Raw genomic sequence first — 17,967 nt, 5'->3', positions numbered from 1 at the left:
TCGATTGCGGACCATCTATGGAAAAAATCAATTCGGAAAGTTTAATTTAACAAGGACTTCTGGGGATTTTCGTGAGAGAAGGTGCGAACTGGCGTTTTTCAGCAAAGAGAAAACCTCATAGGTTTCAATTTCTATGTTAGCTGTGTCATTTTTTTTCGTCTTAGTATTTTTTTTTTTACAATCTTGACTTATTCACTATTATAACTTTAAGAATTTCTTTAAAAAAGTTGATACGGATAAATGTTAACCAATCAACTCTTATTCATTAGTATTCCGCTTTTTTGGGAGTGTACTTGGAAGGCGAGTTTCACAGCTTCTTTCCCTTCCAGTTTTCATTGTCGTGTGAGTTTTTCCACCATAAATTCACAAAAGTGAATCTACATTGCAAATGCAAGCGAATATATATGTATGTGTGTGTGTACGGGTGTGTTTGCCTGAGCGTGTATCGGTGTGTCAAAAAAAGAGAAACAAAGCATAAATGTGGCACACAAAAGGAGAAAAAGAGAGGAGACTATGAAACAGAAGCTAACGAAGCGTAAAGTTTGCCAACCGACTGCCGTCCCCTTTTTTTACGTCCGCCCCTTGCCGTTAGTGTTTGGCTTGTGGTATTTTTTATTAAATATTTCTAATAAATTATGCAAAATTCTTGTATTGCCAGTCCAGAGCGAGAGGAAAAATTGGCAAAAAGGAATGAGAGAGCAACCGAAAAATTTGAATTCTGGTCAAATCAGAAAGAGGGCGGCCATCTGTGCGTGTGGGCGTGTCATAACTATCAATAACTTGGCCCAAAAGCCAGTCTCATATCCTTCGATCATATATATAGTATGTGAAGGCAAAGGGAACAATGGGTGGAAAATATGTGCAAAATGGGTTTAAGGACGAGACGTTCTGGACGTCCATCGGGTAGCATTATAATACAATAAAAGTAAAGGATATCGCTGTATCCGCTCGTGTTCTGTGATAATAAAATAAAATTGAAATATGGTTTGCAATTGAGTGAGCGCAATGAGTGGAAAGCCTGAAATCGCTTTTCCTGTGTGTGAAAAAGCCACAAAAGAGGATTGGCGACCCTGTCAGCGACAGTATCTTTGTATCTGAGTAGCTTATCCGTGACGGATGTTGTAAAATGTCGTTTGACAGATGTCCTTCAATAACTGGACAATCGATGTTTAGTTGTTGATGGATCGACTCCCTGACTGTAAAGTTTAATATCTATAATTCTACCCTTAACTACTTACTAAGACACCAAGTTAATATACTCTGTACTTAAACGCTTTTGCCAATCGAAAACCCCTTTCTCTTTAATAATGTCGCTAATCAGATTTGTGGAAAATTCAATAAGTTTACAAACGAATAAATCTCAATGGAAAACCGCTGACGAAGTCAAAGACGTTTATATTTATTCTCATTTCTCGCTGATTTTTAAAAAGGGTATTCCCATTCCAATCGACAAGTGAACTCAGCTGTAATCAATTCACAATCGCATCATCATCAGAATTTTCCCCCTCTTGAGTTTTCCTCACAATTGCCTGAGCATTTCGTCAACGTGAAAACTTGTGATGTATGAAAATTCTTAAACAAAGAAATAAGCTTATGAATTAATAAGCTCACACAAGCAAAAATATTCCCCCACATCCATAAAAATAAGAGAACACACTCTGGGGGGTGAAAGGCATTCACCAAACTTGAGATTTTTTTGGGGGCTGGCATAAAAAATCTGCAGCACTAACAGCACAGAAAACAACAATAACAATAAATACAACAAATGTCTTATTTATTTTGGATTTCTTGCCAGCAGCAAAAATGAGGAGAAATTAAGTTGCCGCCTGCAGCTTTGTAACACCAGCAAGAGATTGCCACACCCCTAGGCCCCAAAAACGACCCCCGAAAACACATACCCGCATAAAAAACAGCACAATACCAAGAAAAACATCAACAACGACACGAAGGAAAAGCAAAGAGTGTTTATCTGATTTAAACGTTGCCAACAGTCGGCAACATTTCCCCGGCTTTTCCCGCCCAGTGTTGTTTTCCCTCTGCCCATATTGGGGCAACCTTTTGCGTGTCTTTGACTGCCGTCTGCTTTTCCACCCCGTTCTCCGCAAAAACTTATGTTTTCCGACTTTCCCTGGCCAGACATAATTCTCACTTCTGGTGGAAACTTTAATATTAATCATGAGACCCGTATGCCGACCCTTATACACTGAGACTCAAATTAATCAAAAAGGAGTTCGAATATTTAGTTAATTTAAGGAACCTATGGTATGTAAATGTTAAGAAAAATTAAAAAAATTAAAAAAATGAATCAAATCATGAGACAAATAGAAACGAATTGCAATATAAGTTATATTTTCAAACATTGTTCCTGGCAATTAGCCCAGAAGAAGTCATAATAAATCGCTTTTTATTCTCTCGCGAAAGTGTATATCTATAAAACTTTTTAGAAAACATGACACATCCTTCCAGAAGATTACCCATGACCAACACATGAAGCGCTTAGTGTAAATTCTCCCACGCAGCTCTGTTGGTCTGTTGGTTTTTGTCTAAGCCCGTTCTATTGACTCTCCCCCAGAGTGAAAATGTTTTCTGCGGTTGCAGTCGCCAAACGTCAAAAGTTCTTAGTTAAATTCGTTTTCGTTTTTCGCAAACTTTCCTCAAGTGGCTCATTGTGGTTGCTGGCGCTGTGAAATGTTGACCCACCAAACGGAAAACTCGGAAAACCGGGGCAACGGAGTTGGGAGTTGGGAGAGATGGAAGATGGGAGATAACCACCGCGACACTTGCTTACTCTTGACAAGGACACGCAGCACGCACACAAATAACTGAAACTAAAACTAAGACTTTGACTAGAACAACATTCGCGTCCTCCTCCCAGCTCCTGCGGTCTCCGGCTGTCGAGGAATCCTGCCAGAAACAACTAAACCTTGGACTAAAACCAAGACATGCAAAAACTTTTCGGATGTGGCAGGGAAAACGCAAATGATTAAGTGCGTAGCGTGCTATAATTCAACGAGACAACATTGCAGCGATAGACGCCAAGGGAAAACCCCAAACAGGACAGGACGAGAAGGACTCTTTCCGCAATGATGCAATTGCAAATGACATGGCCAATGAAGCGAGTTGCCCCAAGTGCCAAGGCGCTTGCAAATGCTTTGTGGCAGCCACGAAAGGGATAAGTTTTGATTGAGGCGAATTGAATTTGATGCGACAAAGAGCTTGGCTTGAATAAAGCCAAATGAGAAGCGTGGAATCACAGCGGGGATTAGGGGATAAATCAGGCAACCAGGGTCAACTTTGGGGCTGCGTAAATTAGCGCACAAAAGTTTGACCTCAGAAACCTTTCATTAATATAATCTTTAGAGTTGACATAACAGATTTCTTTGGCTTATTTGATATATATATTTACGTCTAAGTAATAAGGGAACATTAATTGAAAATCTCCTTGTGTTATTATTTAATTTAGTAAAATTAGTTTAATATTCCTATTTATATTTTCCAAAATATATATAATTTAAAATTATAAGCATTTTTAATGTAGTAGCGTCTCAACTCAACAGCACTGAAAGTCGAGTCCTATGACAGCCATCTGGTCTTGTCTGCAGCTTTCAGCTTCTGCTGGGGTTTCCACCGCCTTTCATGCCCTGCTTGCTTACAGATTTCCCAGCGACAGCAACAAACACGAGTTTTGCTGTTTAGCATTTCAACACAAAAACAGACAGAGTTCTTGCTGCTCCTGTGGCAGAAGAGCAATTAATATGTATCTCTTACTCGGCACGCTTTATCACTTCATGCCACTCCACTCCTTGGCTGGGAAATGGAATTTCACTCCATGATGGCGAGTTTCTTATATTTTTGTTACTATTTGTTTATTTTCCCTCTCGTTTTGTTCTGCTGGTTGGTTGTTATTTCCTTTTTTTTTTTTTTACTTTTCTCTTTGCTTGTTACATCTGCTGCTGTTAGACAAAAACTTTGCACGTAGCCATTTTATTTAGTGCTGGGCATTTGGCACAGTTACAGTTAGTGTTACATTAGGCCACGCCCAGCGCCCATCTAGCAGACGCACATTTTTGGTAGCATTTCTCGCAAGTGATTTATGACAGGCTACATGGCATATACTTGATATTCCCTTTGCCATTGCATGCAAAACGCATTTTCGCAAATTTTTAAATGGCTCGAGAAGAAGGGAGGAAGAAGAAGGGATTGGTTGCGAAAGAGCAGCAAAAATGAGTGGCAAGAAATGGCACGCGCTCAAGCTAAAAATTTAATTAAAATGCACATTTGTTTGTCCTTGACAGCGTTTTATATTTTTTACTTAATTGGTAGAGCCGAGGCAGCCTCTAAGCCAAGCCCAGAGTGGAGCAGCGAAATGAGAGCGATGAGCAAAATGCCAGGATGTAGGATGTACGAAGTAGGATACCCCCATAAAAAGCCCACATATACGCTCTACTCATGCCTTCTATGATGCGGTTAGATAGGGGAAATTACGACGAAACGTTGACACAGAAACTAAAACACGCACGACCAACCTGAATTAGTCGGGCAAGAAGTGTGTGAATGTGACTCCAAAATGTAGTTAGTCAGGACGACATCCTTGCTCCATCCTTCGCCCATCTGGATGTCATTTTGCAAGTGCTCGAAATGAAAACGGGCCTGGCAGAAGTTAACTTGATTATGCGGCCGGGACATGTCGTTGATCAACTTGCGTGAGATTTAATAAAATTGACGAGGTGGGAAAACTTCAAAATTAAAGGGCACTTGACGCAAATACGAGCTGTCATAAATAGCGAATGAAGTGAGTGGCTGTTATGGCAATGATATATAATTGTGAATTATGCACGTTTAGCAGCCTTGGGGTATTTGTTAATGAATCATATTGATTTATCGAATTAAATGGCTGATAGGATCAAGGTTTTTTAAATATACGAATTTATTCCGGACTATAATGACCTAAATTATTTGATAATATTGTAAGTATTAGGGATTATAGATTGATTTTTTATACATGATTCTGACTAACAACATAAATGTCTAATACCAATCCAATTATTGCCGGAATTACTAATTAAACTGTGACGCCTGACATCGAAATCCCGCCGAGCATCCATTTGGGGTCCGATTCCCACAGCATTGCAAAATCATTTCCGTATGCTAAGTGCCATTCATATTGCATGGCCCGGACTATGCATATCCAGGCGAACTTCTGCTGGTGTTATATTTCTGGCGGAAATTGGGAGCAGCACTCGGAGCCGGTACGTGCCGTAAAAGCTGCCAACTTGCAGCAATTTCTCACATTTCCCCTACCCAATCCCACAACCGAATCCGGACCCGAGTTTATGGGGTCGTAGCCATAGCACGCAATTACGGGGGATTGGCATTACCAGGGCTTTCCCGGGATCAGCCAAACTAATATCCATTTCGGCTTGTCCCCTGTCCAAAACAAAACGCATTAAGGCGGAAGTGCATTTTGGGTTTATTTTGCATTTCGCAGAGACATGCACGTATTCATATTTACCTAAATAACTACTCAGAATTGAATGGGGAGTATGGGGGTAAGAGGAGGACATTCTCCTGTTGTCCTTTTTATGATGGGCATACAAATGCTGAGCCAAAAGGATTTTACTTACAAACGAGCGAGCAGAGGAAAAAGTGCAGAAGAATCGCATTGTCCCCTTTGCCAGGAAGAGAACGAAGGACGAATGGGTCTGAGGGGTCATAAGCCAGGGCATAGACAAGCGCACAAGGATATGTAGTGGCATAAGGATTTGTTTTGCCCGGCTGCAGATGATGAGGATGATGATGAGCCTCCTGCTCCTTTGCCTCTCAACTTATGTGCAGTCACGGTCTGTCTGCTTTGTTGTTTTGAGCAGAGAATACCTTCTCTTTCTCTCCGACAGTTGCTGTCTCTTTCAGTGTCGCATCTTGTCTGGGACATAGGACGTGGGACATGCATAAGTGGCTGCCTCACAAAACTTGTTATTTGTATTTACTTTTGATTGTTGCAGCTGCATTCTGTCCTCCCTTGTTCCACTGCAGACAAGTGTCAACACAAAAATTGCACTTAACTTTAACTTTTATTCGGCATCGCAACTCTCAAAACAATTAAATGCCTCATCTCATCCACATTTTTCTCTTAACTTTTTCGGGCCTGCTGCATTTTTCATGGGTCAACTGTCAGGCTTCTTTGCCCTTTAAAATTTGCATCTGTGCATTACTTTATTCCTGCTATTTCTTTTCCGTTGATGTCACTCACTGCAAAATGAACTGTCAAATGGGAAAATCGAAGGAACGAAACGAGGCTGTCACTGACTGAATGATGCTTTAATGGGCTCTTTCCCTCTCATGTCGCCAGTACACTCGCATATGTGAGAAATGGGATAACGAGAAAAAATATTTGTCGAAGAGCTGCCAAAAGAACGTTGATTAAATGTATCCAATACAGATCGAGAAAGTGGGATAAAAACCATTTACCAAAAACAATTTCATATATTCTTAGCAGAAAGTTCACCTGTTCATAGTTGAATTTTCAACTTAAAGAGAGCCGAACTTTGAAGTCCCCCAATTTTTGTAGCCTCATCTGGACATAAACGTCTTTATTGACTGGTGAGTACGTTCCATGGATTCCACTCCACTTAACCGTACCTACTCAACCCAAGTGCATTCACTGGCACAGAGACCACATGACGTCAGAAACAGGTCGGAAATTCTTTTGCCCATTTTCCACACTTTCCCCGCTGCTCCACCAGCTGAAATAAAAGCCCCCTGCTGCTTGTTGGCCAGTCACCCACAAATAGCATTTTGTGTCTATTTTAGTGTAATTTTCCACTTAAACGGTTTTTTCTCTAGCAAGCTGCTGGAAGGCTTTCGGAAAAGCCCTCCCTACCAAAGCCGGCAAGAAGTCATCTGCTTGTGCTGCGTCTGGCAACCGCCAAAAAATGCCAAGTTGGAATGAAAATTATTGGTTCCCCCTTCTGTCGAAAAATGGGTAACCAAAAAAGGACGAAGGAAAATATATCGATGGCTCCAAATTGAGTTTGAGCGGTTTTTCCAACACGCCCCGTAGTTTTTCACTCTTCTGCTATCGATTTCAATTGTGCTAAGGCAACTGTATCTCCCCCGATTTTCCTATCACCCCTTCGTGCCGCAATCCCTCCCCTTTTGGCCAACTTCAAAGAGAGCAGCGTGCAATGAAATTGACACCCGCAGCGTCGACTCCATTGGAATGAAACTATGGATGGGAGAAAAATAAATGTGTAACGAAATGGAAGCATCTCGCCTCCCCACCCACAACCATTTCACCCCGTTCTCCGCTGCCATTTGGCTTGGCAATAAAACCATTTTAATGAGATTCAAGCTTTAAATTTCGCGCTTTATTTACGTGAGTGTTGTGCATGGGCGTCGGAATGAAGGGTTCCAAGGGGTAAAAAGCGTAAAGCGGCTGGCCACAAAGGGCATGGCATAAAAGTGGGCAAAAGTGTGTTAACTTTGATGGCTTAAAGAATAAGTAACCGACCCTCTACTACCCAGCAACCATTAAAATAAAAGAAAATTTAATTTGCAACCAGCAATATTATTTATATGTATACCGATACTTGAAATACCATTTATAAACTTAAAAAATGTTATTAAAATTTCTGAAAAACTGAAAAAAGTATCAAATATCTTATTTTATTTTTTTATTATTTTCATGGAGTAAATAAATTATTTAATTTTTGGTATTTTTCATACACACATGCAAAAAGTCGAACATACCCAAAGAAAATACCAGAAAATGGGCTTACTCAATTACGTAACTCAACGAGAATTTTAATTAAAAGCATGCAGATGATTTAATTGATTCCTGTGTATAACGCATACGCCTGGTGGGCCCTTGCTGACCGACCAACACAGGCTAAGCAGCCCACTTAGAGAGAGTTGGGCAAATATTTTAACAACTTTGTTACGGCGTTTTTATGAAAATTGGACACCAGCGAAAAACAGAAGGCGTCTGCAAAGATGTAGCCCCCACACAGAGACGGAGGTTTACACAGTTAATAATAAAAACCATTTACTATGCAAATATTTGATCGGCTGGCAGGTCAGCGGAGTAGGAGATGGATGCTCTTGCCCATCTTGAGCCATTTTTCACGCTTAGCGTATGGGAATTTTGAATTTTGGACACGAGATGAAAGATGAGCAAAGTCAAAATCCAAGCTGAGTGCCGGGAAATGTGTTTGCGATGGGTTAAGTATGACTTACAGTATGCATATGCATTCCATAGCCACCCTACGACTTTTAGTTCAGTCTCGTGTTTGCTTTGACTTTGAGCGAGGCAGCCATGAAAAATTAAAAAGGGATTTCCATGCGGCAGCTGAAAAGCATTTCCAGTGGTAACTTGAACAACTTTTTCCACTCGCTCGCCTGTCAGCATTTTCTTTTCGATTTTTCGCCGCCTGCGAGATGATGTATGTCGGACAAGTGCTTCAGTTCGAGTGGAATGTGGTGGTGATGGTTATATTGGCGGTGGTGCTGGCTCTGTTGCTGCAGCAGGATGTGGGTTAGTCAGCCAAGCATGTGGCTTGCATTTAATTACGGGGATTTCCCCGGATCCCAGCCACAGACTGCCGGATGAGGGAGCTAATTGAGCTGCGAGGGAGTGAATTGCCTGGCCAATATTCTGCGGTGAAAGCACTTTCTTTGGCCGCAACTTTAGGGCATATAATAAGGAGGTCGACAAGTCAGGGGTAGCCAGGGGATTATGGTTTTGGGGCCCAAACCTTAATTATTATTTATCACTTTTCCCTACGAAACCCCTCGTAAGTAAAACATTAGGGCACCCCCATTCCTGATTTTAAAGGCGAAACAAAAACAGCATTATTAAGCCAATTCGACAGCTTTAATTGCTTTTAAGCTGTGCAATTCCATTTGCTATGAATATTTAATAGTAGTCTTATTTCTAATGCATAAAATGTTTTATTCAGTTCAATTGCTCAACGGTGAAAACCGACAAAATTTCATGTATTGGATTTACAGCTCTGTTAAAAATAATAGTAGCTCGAAAATATAAAATGACTTTAGGTAATACTATACAAAATAGCAAACCTTTAAAGGAAATTGTACATAAATTTTAATTTAAAAAGTTAACTGAAAAAACGTTAAAAACAAATTATATAAAATTTAACTATTCACATAAATTTCTTATTTTAATAAAGGATTGTGAGATAGAAAAAACTATTTGATGAGTAAAGCCAAAAACTTGACTGCTCATTGAAAATTTACAAGTTAAGTCATCTCACTTTATTGTCATTCGTTTCGAAGGTAATCCCACCTGTCCCATTTCCTCACTTAAATTGTTTGCAAAAACGAACAACTTTCTTTGAACTCTCAACTCATCTGAAATTGCGATAGGTCAGGTTCTGTCAACCCCTGAAAAATGGAAGAGCTTCCATTAAATTTTGCTGCTCGATTTGCCAGGCAAAGGTGACCAAGGACATCAATTTGCCGCCCCCTACAGTAAACCCTAAATAAAATGTATAAAAAAGAGCGTCGAAGCTTACCTTTTGCAATAATAAAAATTCGTTGTACAAGGTAGTTGGCAACTCGTAAAAGTGTAGCCAATGTTGATGTGGCTGCTGCTGCTGCTGATGTTTGTGATGTTTTTGTTGTTTTCCTTGTTGTTTTAGCATCAAATGCTTTGGCGAACTTTTGGCTTAGTTGTTGTTGGGCGATTTGTTGTTTGTAGCTTTTGTATTAGCCATAGAACATAGTTGTTGCCATCGTTGTTGCTCCCGTTGATGACCGAGTGACTGGACCTGCTCCTCCTGACGATGTTGATATTGCAGCCGTGCTGTTGCTGTTGCTGTTGCTGCTGCACTTGATGTTGCTGGCGTTGATATTGCTGCTGTTGCCGTTCATTGTTTGTATTTCGAGAGAGAGTTTTAAAACGTTTTGTGCTTATTGTTTTAGCCACTTGTCATGGAATGAATATGCAAACTATTTTATTTCGTTGTCTCGTGCCCTTTTAGGCAATTGTAAACAATATCTGTTGTTTGTTTTCGTTTGTTTGCTCGCTTTCTGATGAATTGTTTATGGGCATTTGGCTAACGATAAGGGAGAACAATAAAAATTTAATTTTTAAAAATATTTTTCGTGTGCGCTTTATTCGGATTTCACATTTCTTTTCCGTTTCTGCTGATGATGATGATGGGAAATGGCAGCCCATATGCCAAAAGATTTATGACCATACAAAATGGCAAGCGGCTGGGGCTGTCTTACCCCAACACCAACACCCCCGATCCCCTGTGGCCCATGAATTATGCAATGAAATTTATTTCATTTTTCCCATTTCAGGGCGAGAGCACATGAGCATTTTTTAGGAGTGTCGAGGTCGTCGACAGACTTCTGTTATTGTTATAAATGAGGGAGAAATGATTCTTTAATTTATGAAAAAAGTATCATATTTTTTGTCAGATGCATCAAGCATTCTGAGAAAAGTTTTAAATATGAATAGAAACAAAAAAAAAATGTTGCTCGAGGGTACATTGACACCTAGACATGCTCTGAGTTTCTGCGTCCTGACCTGGCCCATTGTCCCCGGCCACTTTTGTCGCCTGGCTTTCCTTCTACTTATTAGTCTGCGTTTTGCAAATATTTGCATACGAGGCACGTTTCAGACATTTTTCTTCTGCTCATTCCTTTTATTTTGTTCTTATTATTATTATTACTCTGCTGGCACTCCCCTTTCCCCGATTTTCCATTTTCCTGTTTTTGGCGTCCTTCGTTAGCGTGTAAATGCGAGATTTCTTTGCACCCCATTAAGCAGAATACGGAAATGGGTAAAAATAAGCAAAAGTATTTAAATCAGTTATGAAGTTTTTAACGACGGCCAGTTGGTGCCAACATCATAAAGTTAACCCAGAATATAAAGGAGTTACAAAAGTTAAATAATATGTAAGATAAGGAAAAAATGTATGAGAAGAAATAATGAGTTCACGACTTTTAATGAAAGATGTTGTATAGTTGCTAAAAACAAAAGAAGTTATGTTAATAATATCGAACAATGTAGTAAACTGATCGACAAAAGCACTTAAAGCACGTTAAGCTCACCATGTAAAACGTGAACTTTCTATTGAATCCACTTGTTAAGGATCAAAACGCCCATGAAACTCGGGGCTCGCCCAATTTAAAAGCTGCCTTGACAAGGACTCCCCGCCGATTGATAGCCTGAACATCTTCAAGGAACTAATCCTTAAGGCGACCCCCATAATCCACTTAATCTGCCGAGCCGAACACGTTGCTGCCTATCAGACAAACGTTTTCAGAAACAGTATAAAGGAAGCGCTGTAAGGACATTTGGCCGGATTCCCCCTTTGTCCTCAATCCCCTTTGACGACCCCTGATTGCTGCTGTATTTCGGGCCCTTCCACAGGCGCCACATCAATTTGTAATTTGTAAATGAAATTGCCTTTGCTCGGGCCTCCCTTTTTTTCAGCTTTTTTTTTGCCCACCAGAAAAATGCAAATTTGTCAAATTGATTTAAAGCCCCGGTGTCGGCCAATTTAAATCCCAAAAATTAATTACACTGCATGCGCACACACGTCCACGGGATTTTTGCCTTGTTTTTATTTATATTTTTTGTATATTTTCTGTTTTAACCGCCTTCACTTGACACTTTTGTATGTTTTTTTTTGTGGGAACTTTTGATCTTTGGTAGGACCGCCGCTTGCCTGATGGTTATCAACGCCCGATTGTCGAGGTTCGCACTCGACCTCGTCGTTACTGGCACCTCACACATTCAGTTGGCAGCTCTGGCCCAAGTCAAGTATCCGCACCGTTGACCCGCCGCTAAACGAACTCCGCCGCGCTCCCGAGTGAACTGACTTAGGTCGTCGAGTTCCGCCAGCAGGTGACCCGAACTGGGCCTCGGCCATTAGCCGAAGCAGGGTCTTATCAGAGCCGAAGGATAACCCGAGAGAGGCCAACGCAGTCGCACAAGAGAGAACCGGCTTTCGTTGGTGTATGGTGTGTGGTAGCTTCCTCCACCACTCGTTGGTGAAAGAACCCATGTGCCGTGGTGAATGTGGGCTCTTATCAGTAGTGCATGGTGTGGGACAGCTCTTATCGGCCTCCAGACTGCTGTACCCGCACTACATCCTTACCAGCTGACTCCGTCCTTCGGGCTGACGAATGTGGGCAGGCGTCTGGCAGGAATGTGCCAAAATGTCGAGCAAACAACGTAGCCGAGCTTGTTTTTGTTTGCCCCAAAAACCGATGATAAGACCAAGTCACTTACCAGTGCGGGGACCTGATTTCTTTTATCAGAGCGGGATGATTTTCAGAAAGTCACTCTACTGTCAAATAAGCTATGAGTCAGACAAGTTACAGCTTAAGTTGAATCCTTTAAGCACTTATATTAACAATTACAACCAAAAGAAAATAATTCTGCTTTGAAATAACTTTACTTTTGAGACCACAAATCAGAGCTTAACTGCAGCAAATAATCACTATTTCCCCTTCAACCGCTGAATTTCACGAGGATCCTGATGAAGCGCTGCAGCGGAAGGACAACGTGTTCGAGCCATGTTTTGTGCAGTCACAATGACCAAGCCACAGTCACTGCTGCTCCGTCCGCCGATGGCTGTCACCTCGGAACATTCATTCCGACTTTCATGCTCCTGTCAGACGGAGAGTGTTATGTTTCGGCCACTCCATCGCGATTCTCGTGTCGGTAGATGGCAGAAGGAAATCCATTGCTGCGGCGGGCTTTCCTCGGGGCAAAATCAATGCAGCGGCATGTCAGCCTGGTTTATTGGCTTCCATTCGGACGCTAAGGAGGCCAAACTAATTACCGTGCATAATAAATCAGATCCCTGTCATAGTCTGCCATTAGTTTGACACCACCCCGGTGCCCGCCTGCCCATTGGCCAGTGCCCACTAGCCACCAGGAGAGAGGTCTTCTAGCATTTATGCAAATTGCCAGCAATACCAGTGCCCCGAGCCAATTTCGCACTGGCGGAGTATCGGACTCGGTTCGCTGCCTTCTGCATTATTAATTGCAATTTGTTTGCTATTTTTTCCAAGAAAAGTTACCAGCTTTAACCTAATAATAGTCAAGCACATGGTTCTCCCCTGACCACGCTGACAATCGAGTTTATTTATGCAAAATTAATTGATTTCTATAGAAAACCCAGAGGGGGCAATGGAAAATGCAATTGACACATTTTTCTCGGGACATAATGAGGGGTAATTTATAATCATGGGCGCAATTGAAAGCTTTTATAAAAGGAGTCACGTTGCGTGACTTAGGCGATGAAGGGGTCAACAAGTAACAAATTGTTTATTCCCATAGACAGGCCCATTAACAGTTTTTATTTTGGCATTGTAACTCGAAATATTGCATGTTAATACAGAAGGAATGATTGATTCCTGGTTAGTAAACGAAGTTTTAGTAAGAGACTAGTATTGATAAGATCTCTTACCTTAACTGCCTGAAGAAATTGACTTTCTTGCGGGTTTCGGACAGATTGTGCATGTGATCATCGAGGAACTTAAAGTCCAGGCCTGTAGTAAACTCAAAATCATTTTTGGGTCTGCGATTAAATACTGGATCTGGTGATTCGGTTTTCGGAACGAGAGGCTTGCAACGATTTGGATACGGCTGAGAATATTGTCGTGTGTAGCTGGACAACATGGGAGGTTCCATATAGTCATCGATATCGGAGACTCCATAACGAGGACTGCAAAAAATTGTGGTAAAATTTACAATAACAAAGTTAATAAGGTATATACTAAATGTTAGGAAACATATTTTATATTAACATTCCTTTTACATTTGATACGCTGCTAAACAAATAGTAGATTTTAAGCTCCACTTCTTACTGCTTACATACTTCCTAAGTACCCCCTTTATTTCCCTAAACTGGATAATTTTCCACTCACTCATCCATATTGAACGACTGAAAGTTGACCAGCTTTTTCTCCTGCGTGGATATAGTCCTTAGCCCCTTGGCACCCTCCTCAAGCATCGCCTGTGTGGTGCTCTTCATTTCATCCTTAGCCATTGATTCCCACAGCTTGGTCTTCTTTTTGCAGGCCATTTCAACTGGGACTTTGTGTTCGGAACGGTGAGTTAACGATGTGAACGAAGTTTACTGGGCGATCTGAAATGTTTCTCAGAGTGAATTCCTTTCAACCTTTGAGCTCGCCATAATCCCCCAGCGCACAAAAACAGAAATCACATCATTAAACAGCCAGAGAGAGAGAGAGAGTTGCTGGCAGTCGTTGCACAATATTATAAACGCCACAATTGAATTCACAAGCGGATTTATTGTGGGCGGAGGCAAATGGTTTCTGAATCAGTAGTCGATGAAAATGAAAATCGAATAGTGGGTCATCGTTGGCAATGCACAGGAGTCGAAAAGGGGGGAAAGCCTCGGTGTGTTTAGTGGCCAAACCGACTACAATGGCCAATAACAATGCCGGATTGGCTCTTTGGCGTCTCTCATAATGAGCTGCCACCTCTGTTTGCTCTGTTTGCAACGACATTAATACGGGCTAATTAAACAAATATTGTGTGCATCCGACTACGAGTATCGAATGGATGTCTGTGTGTGTGTGTTTGGCTTGGTTTTACTGCGGTGTAATTCGCTTAGATCATGAGTGAATGTGGCTACGCGAGTCGCTTAGTATAAAAAATCATTGCAGTTATAGCTTCAATTTGTAAAGTAGTTATTATAGTCTTTTCCAAAAAGAATGTTTAAATTTTGTTACTTTGCTAGACTCTGCGGTTGAAGCTATACAAAATGCCTCTAAGATTCACTGACGACCCCAACGCATTCTAATGGCTTGCCCGGGAGTGTATCTATTGCCGTGATTACGCATATCAGGCGACTTGTATCAACAGTCGACATCGGGTCGTCGATGACACCAAACCGAATGTTCAACAACATAATGCGATGGCCGGCGAGGGGGACTGGCGGATACGGAAGTGAAGCAGAAAATGAACGCATGGCAATCGGGGTGGCGGCGGTCTCCATGAGGCTCATAAATAATGGGGTAGCATTTTGCAGCCGCTGCATTTTGCGGCGAATAATTTGCATTTTTAAGCATTTTCACAGTGCATTGGGCATAATTAAAAGCAACGACGCTGGGGCTTCTGACCGCAAGTCTAGCTCCAATTTCGATTCTGTTGCCTGTTGCGAAAGAACCCGGGTAACCTTGAAATGGGAGAGGAAAAACACTGAGAAAAATAATAAAGGGAGTTTCAGAATACCAATAAAAATGTCCAGAATTTATAGCAACATATACCAAGTGTAATAGGTACCTTTAATCTTAATAATTTAAATTCCAGTAATAAAACATTACTTCCACAGCGATGGTCATCTAGTAAAGTTTCAAAAAACCATATCTCAGTGCAAAAATGTTGGCGACAGTCAAGTTTCTCACCTCAAAGTTTTCCTCGCCCCCAGTTGACTTTTACAAGGTTTTCTTGTTTTCTTGGGGGCGTAGCCGCATCAGCTTTGGGCGCAGGCAGCCATGGCGCACTTAACAAATTAATGTCAAGCCACAATAAAAGTCAACAGCTGGTTGCAACAGCAGGGGCGGCGAAAGGCAAAGCAGAATTTCAGAGACTTAGGTGAAATGGGGTGGGCAGTGAAAGTGATGGCGAAAAGGAGGGGAGTGACACGTGCAATGGAACGGAATCCGCCACACATAAGTTAAACAAATATACTGCGCACCCGCACACCCATAAAAATGCAGATGCAGTTGCACAGATGGTCGGTCGTCCTAAAGTCTCTGAAAAAGGGGAAGTGCACCTGCTGCCAAAGAAGCCAAGAAACCCGGTATTCGAGATTCGGTAGCCAAGAAGTTGAATCAAATTCACATATTAAATAATCGAATTCCTCGCATGCACATCATTTCAAATTCACGTTCGCACTTTCATCCAGATCCACATATACATCCACTGCACATTCATTCCACATTCACATCCTCACTTTAGCTCACGCGGATGGCATCAGACTGCCCTTCTCGCCGAAATATTCCCCCAGTTTTTGTATCTGGCATCTTTAAGCAATTTTTCTCGCCAACCCGCTTTGCCCGAGATTTTTCGCTTGACATATAATTTTTATGAGACTAAGCAGGGCCGTGCATAAAAGGGGTTTCAAGAATGATATGAAATAATAAAAATAAGAATAGTATTAACCGAGTAGTAGTGAAAATCACATAAGTGCTTTAAAGATGCTCAAAGCCCCCGTTTAATAACGAAAACTCCACACCCATGCTTCAGCTTTTTCTGTATCCTTTATTTGCGTATGGCAGAAACTTCTGGCACGCACGTCCGCCCCAACTTTTGATGGTTGAGGTGTGAAATTTTGCGAGCTGCACGAGGCAAATAGGCATAAAATTATTTAAAACTCGACGCGAGACTGCACAAAAGGATGCGGCATAAATGCGTGGCAGCTTCGCGTCTTCCACTCCTTCAACTCATGCGATTAAAGTGTGCACTTTCTTCCTTAAATCGAGAGGGAGGCATTCCCCTTCTGCTGATTCAGTTTCTGCCAGGCCTGGACATATTCCTGGTAGAAATCGAAAAGCAGGTGAGGAACACGCTCCAAGGCTAGCTCTATATGAACTAATTCTGGTTCAAGTAAATCCTTGAATTTGATCAGGAGAAACTGTTTCTTGTCAGTGTTTTGTACTATATCCAATATCGATTCTACTTCATATCCTCGCTGAAAAGCATCGATTGCGGGAACCGGCGGAAGATTCGAAAGATCTGAAGAGAATTTCTTGAAAGGTTTTTTAACAGTTTTAACTAGTGTTACGGGAGGAGGCACGGTACAGAACATCTTGGTCGGCGGGTCCTATATAGGTTATGATTAATTTTTGAAAAATGAAAATGTATAGATAAATCTACTCACATTACGTCGGGAAAAAGAAGCTTTACGTTTTTCGACGGCTGGTTTCATTTGGACTTTTAAAATAAATGTATATTTCGTTGGTTTGTTTTGTAGTGGCATAAACTGAAGTTGAAATCCTTTTACTTCTTCCGAGTGGCACTTCATAGCCTGCTCTTCTCTGGAAATTCATATGACTTTCGCTTCTGTTGCCTGTTCTGCAAATGAACTTCCTGCGGCCAAAACAACTTCACGGCACTCTGAGCCGGCCCATGGCAACCATGGAGCTGGTGAGCGGTGGAAATGCAGTTAAATGAGCGGAAATGCAAAATTAACTCGCCACGAAAGCACAGAGCAAACAAAGAAATTGTTGTACAACTAAAAAAAAACCCACACACACATTCGCAGAGCGAAGAAAAATGAAGAGGAAATAGAGAATGAGAAAATCAAGTGCCGTGGCACAAAAAAAAGTGGTAGAAAAAAACGCAATTGAAAGCAAGTAAAGCGGCAGAACAGAAAAAATGTATAATAGCAGAATAAACGTTGCCACTTGGCCAAATTTAATGCAAATATTTGGCCAGCCGCGAAAGAAAATGTTGTCTTTCCCGCTCCCCACGAAAGGCTTTCATTGCTTTTAACTAATGTGATGGTTGGGTCCTGCAAAGGAAATTAAGTGATTAAAGTAAGAAATATTTTTGAAATAATCTTTCCTAAAACTATTAAAGTATGCTAAGATCAGTAAAAATAATTCAGTTTCAAAGAATAACTTAGTTTCTTCATTCGAAAATGATTTTCCCCTTCAGGCATTTAATTCTCAGTGGAGGCAATCTCTTCCTGGTCATAAACCGAATATCCACGCGCTTTTGCAAAATATATATTTCCGGTCTCTGCCGCCGCCTCCTCCAAATTATCCTCCACAAAGAATTCCGCTGAGCTTGATAAATAGAAGCGGAGCGTTCGAGTACTGTGCATGATTTATATCTCCTTGTGCTCGTTTTGTGCCGGTCTCTTGTTTATTTTCTTGCTGTGACAACGACGCACTTTTCGGGATTTTCGAAATTGTATTTAATTGTTGGGGTAGCCCAACAGGACA

The 17,967-nt window shown here is 41.3% G+C and overlaps 3 protein-coding genes across 3 annotated transcripts in view; all 3 read right to left on the bottom strand.

The window, feature by feature from the left end:
* Positions 1–10,516, bottom strand: part of LOC108105197 — a 30,622-nt gene extending 20,106 nt beyond the window's left edge. Inside the window, 1 exon segment of the mRNA XM_017211649.2 lies at positions 9,534–10,516. The gene's annotated coding sequence lies outside the window, so the exon portion shown is untranslated.
* Positions 10,517–13,328: 2,812 nt separating this feature from the next.
* On the bottom strand, positions 13,329–14,132 carry LOC108105149. Its single transcript, XM_017211584.2, has 3 exons — positions 13,915–14,132; positions 13,455–13,712; positions 13,329–13,401 (listed from the first exon to the last, which is right to left on the bottom strand). The coding sequence occupies exons 1-3, from the start codon at positions 14,070–14,072 to the stop codon at positions 13,377–13,379; spliced, it is 441 nt and encodes a 146-aa protein (XP_017067073.1). The 5' UTR covers positions 14,073–14,132; the 3' UTR covers positions 13,329–13,376.
* Positions 14,133–16,263: 2,131 nt separating this feature from the next.
* Positions 16,264–16,835, bottom strand: LOC108105152 (heterochromatin protein 1). Its single transcript, XM_017211588.2, has one exon. The coding sequence runs from the start codon at positions 16,824–16,826 to the stop codon at positions 16,491–16,493; it is 336 nt and encodes a 111-aa protein (XP_017067077.2). The 5' UTR covers positions 16,827–16,835; the 3' UTR covers positions 16,264–16,490.
* Positions 16,836–17,967: the final 1,132 nt, after the last annotated feature.

Source organism: Drosophila eugracilis, unplaced genomic scaffold (assembly GCF_018153835.1).
Source record: "Drosophila eugracilis isolate 14026-0451.02 unplaced genomic scaffold, ASM1815383v1 contig_423, whole genome shotgun sequence".
NCBI classification, from domain to species: domain Eukaryota; kingdom Metazoa; phylum Arthropoda; class Insecta; order Diptera; family Drosophilidae; genus Drosophila; species Drosophila eugracilis.
Note: the sequence above shows the minus strand (reverse complement) of the source record. Positions and strands in the feature narration are given on the sequence as shown.

Bases quoted from the DNA above. Each gene is read 5' to 3' on its own strand.
- LOC108105149 (XM_017211584.2), bottom strand. From the start codon at position 14,072: ATGGCCTGCAAAAAGAAGACCAAGCTGTGGGAATCAATGGCTAAGGAT. The intron at 13,713-13,914 runs GTGAGTGGAAAA...AATTTTTTGCAG, and splicing joins CAGTCGTTCAATATGGATGA to TCCTCGTTATGGAGTCTCCG. The intron at 13,402-13,454 runs GTAAGAGATCTT...TTTACTAACCAG, and splicing joins AATTTCTTCAGGCAGTTAAG to GAATCAATCATTCCTTCTGT.
- LOC108105152 (XM_017211588.2), bottom strand. From the start codon at position 16,826: ATGTTCTGTACCGTGCCTCCTCCCGTAACACTAGTTAAAACTGTTAAA.